General features: G+C 34.1%; 1 protein-coding gene across 2 annotated transcripts in view; it reads left to right on the top strand.

Annotated features, from left to right (window-relative positions):
* Positions 1-5,831: 5,831 nt before the first annotated feature.
* The window catches only part of PITX1 (paired like homeodomain 1), a 34,877-nt gene continuing 29,957 nt past the window's right edge, over positions 5,832-10,751 (top strand). The window contains exons 1-2 of one of the 2 annotated variants that reach the window (XM_077473977.1): positions 5,832-6,117; positions 10,363-10,416. In XM_077473977.1, the coding sequence (XP_077330103.1) occupies positions 10,371-10,416 (46 nt within the window). In that variant the 5' untranslated portion in view covers positions 5,832-6,117; positions 10,363-10,370. The remainder of the gene's footprint in view (positions 6,118-10,362; positions 10,417-10,751) is intronic. The other variant, XM_077473976.1, reaches the window with a different exon arrangement.

Here is a 10,751-nt window from a genome sequence, read left to right as displayed (position 1 = left end):
TTTGCTCCTGCATAGACATGAATCGGTGAAGGCTGCTGCAGGTACTATTAGTGTAAAGTGGCACACGTGCATGTCCAATGCAGGTAGTTTGAATTTAGGACATTACGTCTGAGTGCTCGCCCTATTTTATGCAAATAGCAGCTTATAGCTGCATACAGCCGCCTTCACCAATTCATGACTACGCAGCTCCAGGACATCCCATGCACCAAAGCTGTGCAGCCTATTTAAGCTACATGGTTATATACTACCATGTGCATGAAGCCTTAAAGGGGTTGTAAAGGAAGAAGGTTTTTTATCTTAATGCATTCTATGCATTAAGATAAAAAAAAAACTTTTGTGTGTAGCAGCCTCCCCTGTAACCTCTATTTACTTACCTGAGCCACATCTCTCTCCAGCGATGTCCAGTAATGTCCATCCGGGACACTCCTCCTGATTGGCTAAGACACAGCAGCGGCACCATTGGCTCCCACGGCTGTCAATCAAAGTCAGTAAGCCAATCAGTGGAGAGAGGGGCTGATCTGGGTCGGGCTCCATGTCTGAATGGACACATGGAGCTGTGACTCAACTCGGGTGCACCCATAGGAAGCTGCTGACTGAGGGGGAACTCGACAGGAGAGAGGTGCCAGGAACAGCAAAGAGGTACCCGAGAAGAGGAGGATCCAAGCTGCTCTATGCAAAACCAACTGCACAGAGGAGGTGAGTATAACGTGTTTACTATTTTTTTTTTTAAACAAGACTTTGCAATCTCTTTAATGCTGCCTATATGCCTCTAACAATTGCACCTGTCTGGAAGAATTTAAAATGCTACGAGCCACTCCTCCTCCTCCTCATGCCACAACTGTCAATAAAGAAGACAAACACAGACCCAAGTCATGACTACACAAACTCCCAGTATCCACAGAAGGAAATCTGTAGTAAGAGACATATAGGAGTTGATTTACTAAAACTGGAGAGTGCACAATCTGGTGCAGCTGTGCATGGTAGCTATGGCTTTCATGCTGATCCTCTAAAAGTAATACATTTTGGGTAACTAGCCCAAAACAAGTATGCCTTGATTCTATTGGCTCAGCATCAGTGCCAGGCAGCCCACATTTTTCAGATCAACAATAGCAGTCTACATATTTTTGTCAATACAGACTTTCTTTAAGGTATGAGGACTTCCTAATTTGGATATTAGTGACTTTAAACACATATATATATATATATATATATATATATATATATATATATATATATATATATATATATATATATATATATATATATATATTAGCAGAACTTAACTTTATAATGTTCTGGGTGAATGGGTAAATTTAATAAGTAAATCTAATCTTCCCAACGTAATATAAATCAATACAGCAAAACAATATTTATAGCTCATAAGGGAGCATACATTATGATTAAACTGTATAGTGATAACATATATTTCTACTCTTTTAAATGTAAGCATGCAAATAATACAACAGAATAAGTGGGATGGTACAATTCATAAGGATTTACTAGCATCTAAATAAGTAATTCACAGTTCTAACATTTTAACATAAATAAAGAATATACAATGTACATAATACAGGGGACAAATATATTGCCTAAACTACAAGTTCCACTAAACAATGAAGTATGTATATGTAATATCTGTACCGTGTTTTCACAGTAGAAATGTATTATGCATATTTGCTCTAATATGAATAACTGTTCTGCTTTTTTCTCCACTTTACGGTTAAGGCCGATGACACATGGAGAATTTTAACGAAAGGGGAAGTGGGACTTTATACGAAGTACGTGGTTGCAAAACAATAATATTTAAAAATGTAAAAATAATATTTATTGGTACATATAATCTATAATATATACAATCCTTACATAGGTCTACATCAAAGTACTATTATACATAATAGTAATAGTATTAAATTAAATTGAATCCATACACATATTACAAAATAATACATAGATGGACCTGTATTCTCTCTAATTCCTGTCATTGTTGTTGGATAAAGATCATAAAATTAGAAATTGCATAATTGTATGGAATTCATGTTAAAATCCTTGAAACAGATGATACATGTAGAAAAGTTCCATAAAGCACCTGTAAAAAGTATGATATTATTGAACACGGCATCTGATAGCTCGATGCGTTTTGTGGCTTATAGCCACTCTTCAGGAGCAGGCATGTGGTAAGTATCTGCAATAAATCACATGGGTTCCTAAATGGTCTAGCATGGTAACAGATATAAAATATGATATGAAAACAAAAATAGTAAAAGGGCCCACCTATATTACTTACAAAATGTATCGGTATGTTGGTGGTAAGGTGCTAAGAGTTGTACGCCCCCTGGAGGAATTTTATTTAATACTATCACTATTATGTATAATTGTACCTTGATGCAGACCTGTGTAAGGATTGTATATATTATATGTACCAACAAATATTATTTTTTACCCACTTATTGTTTTGCAACCATGTATTTCATATAAGGCCCCACTTCCCCCTTTTTTCCCTTTTGTTCATATTGACAGGGATGGAGGCACATGACTAGGACATTGCCTCATATAAAGTTCCAAACTTTTCTTATATATATATATATATATATATATATATATATATATATATATATATATATATATATATATATATAAAAACATGGGCATAACATTTTCTTGCAGCGAGAAAACCCCCCACCCCCACCATATTTTCTTTCCCCAATTTGTCGCTGAGAAAATCATAATGATTTTCTACGAGATTGCTAAGGCTCCTTGCACACTGAGCTTAAAAAAAAAAACACCAGTTCCCTTGGCAGAAAAAAAAACACTCATATAGAGCATTTTTGTACACAGTTTAGGTGCGTTTAGGAGAGTTAGGGTTTTTTCTGCCAGAAAGCTCCAATCAGAAAAGCAAACCAGAAGTTTTGTTTTTTTCCCGCCTCTCAACGCTGAGCTCAGAATATACCTGTAATCATCCTAATGTGCATAGACACATTTACTAAAGGAAAATCCACTTTGCACTGCAAGTGCACTTGGAAGTAAAGTCGCTGTAGATCCGAGGTGGACATGCAAGGAAAATAAAAACACAGCATTTTAGCTTGCACATGATTGGATGATAAAATTAGCAGAGCTTCCCCTCATTTCAGATCTACCCCTTAGATTTAGAGCGACTGTACTTCCAAGTGCACTTACAGTGCAAAGTGGATTTGCCTTTCGTAAATAACCCCCAAAGTATAACATTGAGCTACTTCTACAGACAAAACTCCTGTAGAAGCAACGATTTTTAAGCCAGTGTGCATGGAGCCTTAACAGAGAAGTTTTTAAAGTGATTTGTCACTCTGTTGCTCGGCGATTGAGATTAATCAGCGTTTCAGCTCAGTGGCACAACTACTAGGGATAATTAGCCTTACTGCTTTTCTATAAGATGGTACAGCAATCGTTATACTTAGTTGCAAATTTTTAAAGAAGGGTGAAGTGCAACACAGCACAACCCAATGCTGTAGTAGATCCCCAGTGACTCGAACGATTAAACGGTTAGCTACAATTCGCTGGCATTAGGGATTTTCGGCAGGGATTCATTTTAGTAAAAAAACAATCGCAGGCTGCCATTAGCCTAAGCATTTAAACTAAAATTGGAAGAAAGCACACACACATTTACTAAAACTGGAGTGTGCAAAATAAGGTAGCCAATCAGCTTCTAACTTCAGCTTGTTCAACAAAAAAACAAACAGAAGGTTATTGGTTTCTTTGTAAAGCTTCGACAGATTTTGCATGCTCCAGTTTTAGTAAATCAACATCTGTGTATTATAATTGTATAATTGTATTGTAAAGGAGTTAACTAGTATTCATGTGTTTCATTTTTCTGCATTTTGAAAACCTGTTTTACCTTTTTCTACATTTAACTGACTCATATACTGTTTTATATATATATATATATATATATATATATATATATATATATATGTGTGTGTGTGTGTGTGTGTGTGTGTGTAATATGATCGTTAGGACTTGCATACTGGCAATGAAAGAAAATATCAGTGATTGGTCACCATGCTGGACTGCTGATTCCACCTAATCTAGCACTATTATACAATGCACACCCCATTGGCCCAATTATGTAATGAAAAGAGAGGAAGAGATACACAGCCAAGTGCCCTGTAGCCTCCCCAGAGAAATTGCAGCCAAGGTCCACGCGTATCCCATCAAACCAGTCTTAATTCTCTGCCTTCTCTAAATACCCCAAGCCCATTAGACCTTAATTTGCAGTCTCTCCTTGTATCCTGCAATTTAGTGATTTAATAAAAGGTATGGCTAACTTCACAAACGCAGAGATTAAGCCAGAGGACACAGAGAAATCTAGTACAAATCCCCAAAGCAACGTCTTGTTATGGGCTTCAACTACCATATTATCAATATGGCGTGTGGCTATTAGATTTGACTCCTGACAATAGCACTTAAAGGCTAAATTATGCAGATTAGAAAGCTGCTCATAGCGATGGACAACAGGAAAAAAAAAAAAAACCTTCCTAAGGCCTAATAAGCAGATTTCTTCATCTGCTCTGATTTGATCAGCAAAAGTCTATTATCTCCTGCAGTCTCAATTGCATTGAAATCAGATTTCCCTCATCTGTTTAGACTGATCTTGAAGCTGCATCTGAAACAGACATATAAATATATGCATTCCAATGATATGGCGGTTTACTGTATATACAGAAAAAAAAAATCTAAATTATGACTAGCTATTACATATTTATATTCCAAATATTATTACTATATAGTGGTATTAATTTACTGGTATGCATATTTACTTGAAATTATATCCATGTTTGAGCATAATGATATACAAGATAAGGATGTGTGTGTCTCTATTTATTTTTATTTTTTTATGTATATAGTTATTTTTTCATACAGACATCTGTTTTCATGCCAACATAGATGGATGGATAGATAGATAGATAGATAGATAGATAGATAGATAGATAGATAGATAGATAGATAGATAGATAGATAGATAGATAGATAGATAGATAGATAGATAGATAGATAGATAGAAATATAGATAGATAGATAGATAGATAGATAGATAGATAGATAGATAGATAGATAGATAGATAGATAGATAGATAGATAGATAGATAGATAGATAGATAGATAGATAGATAGATAGATAGATAGAGACCTTAGATTGTAAACTGGAACTGCTGTGAATGTACAGTATACAATGAGCTTGGTAAATTGTCAGCACTACACCTATAATAATCAAACCAAATAAATAAGGAAAAAATAACTAAATAAAAAAAGATTAGATAATTAAGTACCAACAGCAGCATGTTTTATGACAGTGCAGTGAGCTGCAGACACAGTATATTTGTATATAGACATTTATAGCATCAGGGTTGTGTATTCCATGTCTTTAGTCTTTCATCCTATTACTTAGTTATGCTGTGTACAGTGCAGAGGGCTTTGGAGTTCCATCCCTGAGTTTTTCCACCACTTTTACTACTTCTTGAAATGTGTGCAAGGCCCTCGAAATATACACCCAGAGCAGATGTTAAAATATACCAGCTATTTATTAAACAGGAAATGTGTTTTTATCCATGGAGCTCAGCAGCCACACATGTACAGTGTGTGTGTGTGTGTGTGTGTGTGTGTGTGTGTGTGTGTGTGTGTGTGTGTGTGTGTGTGTGTGTGTGTGTGTGTGTGTGTGTGTGTGTGTGTGTGTGTGTGTGTGTGTGTGTGTGTGTGTGTGTGTGTGTGTGTGTGTGTGTATGTGTGTGTGCATTTGTCAGTTCAGCAACATGGGATGGGAGAGAGTACCTGCTCTGCTTGCCATGGGAAACAATGAAGATTACCTACAATGCAAATGAGGGGAGAGGAGTGTAGGGCAGGTTTCATGAGACTGCTGTCTTCTGTACACACACACACACATTCTCTTGTACACACATGCACACACAGTGTGTGGCTCTGTGGGACTCCAGTGACGTCACCCAAATCTTCGCAGATCTCCTGGAGAGAACCGAAAAGCTCTGTAAACTGTCTGCTAGATCAGCTCAGCGCAGCATCTGCACGGCCAGACTGATAATCGCTGGGGATCTGTGCCTGGACGGCGCTGTCACACCACCGACCGCTCTGCTGGTAAGTCTACAAACCCCCTGCATTTATTTCATTCTGGGGGCACTTCAAAACTTTTTACCGATATAAAAAAAAAAAAAAGAATAAAAAGAAAAATCTTAGATTTTTTTTTTCTTTTCTCTTTCTAACTTCCCTCTGTCTTCTCTCAGCCTTGTCTAGCAGAGAAATCTTCAGTAGCAAGGTCTTTCTCTCTGTAATTGTTTAATAACTTATTACAATGTCATTTATTCAGAGAGTACTTTTTTATTAGCTTTTCCAGTGAGGAAATATTATACTAAATTGTATGATCTATGTTGATAGATATATATATATATATATATATATATGACCAGGCTGTAGTAGTGACATTAGCAGTTGTCAGAGCAGCTGCAGAAGTTGTACAATTATATTATATAATATTAATAATTAACTATCATTCAGTACTACTACTGCAAGAGAGTAAATTATTAATACTTAATATTATAACTATATAGTATGAATAATTTACTATTATCTAAGTTTGAATATATATATATATAGAGAGAGAGAGAGATAGATAGATAGATAGATTGATAGATAGATAGATAGATAGATAGATAGATAGATAGATAGATAGATAGATAGATAGATAGATAGATAGATAGATAGATAGATAGAAAAAACACAAACACGCGCATATATATAGAGAGAGAAAGAGGGAGAAAGAGAACACTTCTTGTAGTAATAAAGCATTACTAATTTACTGCTAGGCATATGTATTTATATGGACCTGTATACAAATTTGCGCATATATGTGCTATGAATATGATAGATCTCCTGCACTTCCTGTAGTATTAACTTACTATTACGCATATGTATAGAGAGAGAGAACACTTCCTGTAGTAATTAAGTATTAATAATGTACTGCTAGGCATATGTATTCATATGGATCTGTATTACGATTTGAGCATATATATGTGCTATGATAGAATTGAAGTACTTTCTGTAATATTAAAAAAATATTAACTTAGTGTTAAACATATGTATATATAGAGAGAGAGAACACTTCCTGTGGTAATAAATTGTTAATAATTTACTGCTAGGCATATTTATAGATAGATAGATATATAGATAGATAGATATAGATATATATAGATCTCTCTCTATATATATATATATATATATATAGATAGATAGATAGATAGATCTATATATATATATATATATATATATATATATATATATATATATATATATATATATATACCCCACTTTTACACTTTTAAGTACACAATGGGATTTGTTTACTAAAGCTGGAAAGTGCAAAATCAGACTCACTTTCACATAGAAACCAATGAGCCTCTAACCCCAGCTTGTTCAATTAAGCTTTGGTAATAAAACCTGGAAGCTCATTGGTTTCTATACAGAAGTGAGTCTGATTTTGCACTTTACAGCTTTAGTAAATAGACCCCATTGCGTACTTAAAAGTTGGGTATGCCTGTATATATCTATCTATATCTATAGATAGATAGATAGATCATTTTTCATAGACATCCGGTTTCATGTCAGCACTTCCTTTAGTACTTTCTTGCACTTTAGTACTTTGATGTGTTGTACTTACCTTGTGAACCTAATGAATACATGTTTGAAGATCGCAGCAGCACACTGAAGTGAGGAAATAATTTTCAGGATGTATTCCTGACAGCTTGGAATCTGTCTTTTTCCAGCACCCATCATTCTTATTGGATTGTATAAACTACATGCACCCCACTGTTTTGTCTGTATTCTTTTTCATACAGACATCTCATTTCATGTCAGCACTTCCTGTAGTATTAAACTATTATTATTTTACTGCATGCATATGCACTTGGAACTGTATTTAAGTTTGAGCATATGAGATATATATATATATATATATATATATATATATATATCATATTTTTTTTAATTATTTTATTTTTGTCATACAGACATCTGTTTTCATGTCAGCACTTCCTGTATTGTTCCCCTTTCTTCCTCCTGATTAGCCCCCAATTTGCTGAGGCCCTGCTTCCAGTATTCTGTAAGCTGCACAGTTGACAGCTACAATTGCCTGTGTTATCCTCAACCACTTAAAAAATGTGTTATTATTTGGATAGTCATCCGGATTAAATGTGCCTTGGGTGACCTCATAACGCAGATGCCCATTTTAATAGGTTCATGGCAGCCTCAAGGCTGGATGTCTAGTATCAGATCTGCTTCTACTGATTGGAAAGGGGGGGGGGGGGGGGTGATATCTTAGTAAGTATGGTGAGGTTTAGGTATATGCAATGTTCTGTATCTATTAGTAGAGGATTCCTAGTGGAAGCCAAATATTGATCACTATATAGTATTATGGTAGGGGTATTTTTGGTGTGTGTGTAACCTGTATCAGCAAGAAATGAAATAAAGTGCACTGTTATGAGCAGCAAGTCTTTGAAAAGGAGCCTGAACTGTGTAGACAGCCTCTTCATTTGCAGGCTTTGACTTCTTTCCCCAGCCTTGAATCTGAGACCTTGACATCTTTATACCTTGTATAAATTCTTTGGTGCCCCTGCACTTCGTCAAACCTGACAAATATGCTAGAAAATATAATTCCAAAGGGGGTTAGCTCACTTTACAAACTTTAAGGATTTAAGCAAAAACAGTTTGCTCTTGGACTATAGATCTCCCAATTAGGCGGCCACTATTTATGTGTGTTTTTTGCACAATATCAAGACTTTGAGCAAAACTCAATTCCTTGCAAAGCCTGATAGATCTGACAAGACACACATTTTTTTTATTTATTTTTTTTCAAATGGCTAATAAATGTAATACTTGGGGCACGTGAAAGATTTGCCTTTCTAATCTTTGGTAGTTGCGATCTGTGCAGCTTATGTTAGGTTTGATAAAGTTCATTGCCGCGGCAGTAAAATATATAGATCACGTGACGCCCAGGCAGTTAAGACCAAAAAAGCGTGCAACATTTTTTACTTATAAAACATTCATAAAAAGGGAGGAAAATTTTTTGAATGGGGATTCCAAAGGAGGGGAGTAATGTCTGTAAAAACATAAGTGCAGAAAGGGGCTGTGGGCTGATTAGAGGCATTTCTCATGCCTGGGTGGAATAGATCAGTATCTCCTATAGACCCTAAACCACAACACTGTTAAAGGTATAATTGCTAGCGGTCCTGTATTAGGTGTCATTTTTCTATTCTATCCTTAATAATTATTGATAGTAAAGAAACAAGAAGTTAATGATCTGTCAAAATAATGGTCAATGCATTTAAAATGTGTGAGTTAGCCTTAAGATATTAAACAACCCACACTCCTCCATCTTCCTAAAATACCTAAAAAAAATGGAACACTGTACTCACACTTCCTGAATATAGGCTTGTAAGACACTTAATCCAGGGCTACTGGACAATTAGCCACAGATTAAAGGCTCATTTGTAACCCCGAATCTGATGCCGAATTATGGCTTTACAACGTGCTACTATTTTTTCCCTCTATTTTATTGTATTAATGAAACAGAAAACCTTCTATAAACGGTTTAGTTAATACAGTATGTACATAATGCAAGTATTAGTTCTGACACATTTGAACAACAACACCCCCAAATTAGAAAAAAAAGACTCTTAGATATGCGACTTATAAAGTCAAGCATTTATAGGAAAAAAATGTGTATGTATATATATATATATATATATATCACAATATATTGATATATATATCACAATATATTGATATATATATCGTATATATATATATCAATATTTATATATATATCGATATCTATATATATATATATATAGATCAATATTTATATATATATATATATATATATATATATATATATATATCGATATATATTGTGATATATATATATATATATATATATATATATACATACATATACATATAGATATATATAGATATATCTATATATCTATATATATATATATATATATATATATATATATATATATATATATATATATATATATGAAGCACTGTGTTATCTATATAGATATATCTATATATCTGTACATATATTTATCTCTATCTATCTATCTATCTATCTATCTATCTATCTATCTATCTATCTATCTATCTATCTATCTATCTATCTATATATATGAAGCACTGTGTCAAATACCTACTGAGTATAAGATACATACATAAATATTTATATTTATATATACATAAATATATATTGAATTTTTACAATGGTATCTAATATACAACCTGTATTTGGCTTTTTTTTTTCCTTTTTTTTTTTTTTTTTTACAGATTCTGCTATGGAACTAAGTCTAACTAAGACTGCTTCCGCCTATGTTGATTTAGGTAAGTAGTAAAGTATTTTCTTTTCTATATTTATGTATTATTTTATCTGGATATTATTTACTATTATTTTACAAAGATTTTGCTTACTCTTCCCTGTAAACGACAAGCATTGTGGTGGAGAAATAAATATATATACATATGTTTATTATGTTATTGCACACTGGCTTAAAAACGTTGTGTCTACAGGAGTTTTATGTTCTGCTTGTAGAAGCGGTTCAATGTTATCCTATGTGTCCATGCACATTAGGACGATTACAGGCATTTTTTGAGCTCAAAGTAGAGGCAGAAAAAAAAGAAAACTTTTGGTTTACGTTTCTGATTGGAGCTTGCTGGAA

The sequence above is a fragment of the Lithobates pipiens genome, unplaced genomic scaffold, assembly GCF_037356315.1.
Source record: "Lithobates pipiens isolate NorthernLeopardFrog02 unplaced genomic scaffold, aLitPip1_a1.2 Scaffold_8, whole genome shotgun sequence".
In the NCBI taxonomy this organism is placed as follows: Eukaryota; Metazoa; Chordata; class Amphibia; order Anura; family Ranidae; genus Lithobates; species Lithobates pipiens.
The sequence above is the reverse complement of the archived record's forward strand: the minus strand, read 5'-3'. Positions and strand labels throughout refer to the sequence as shown.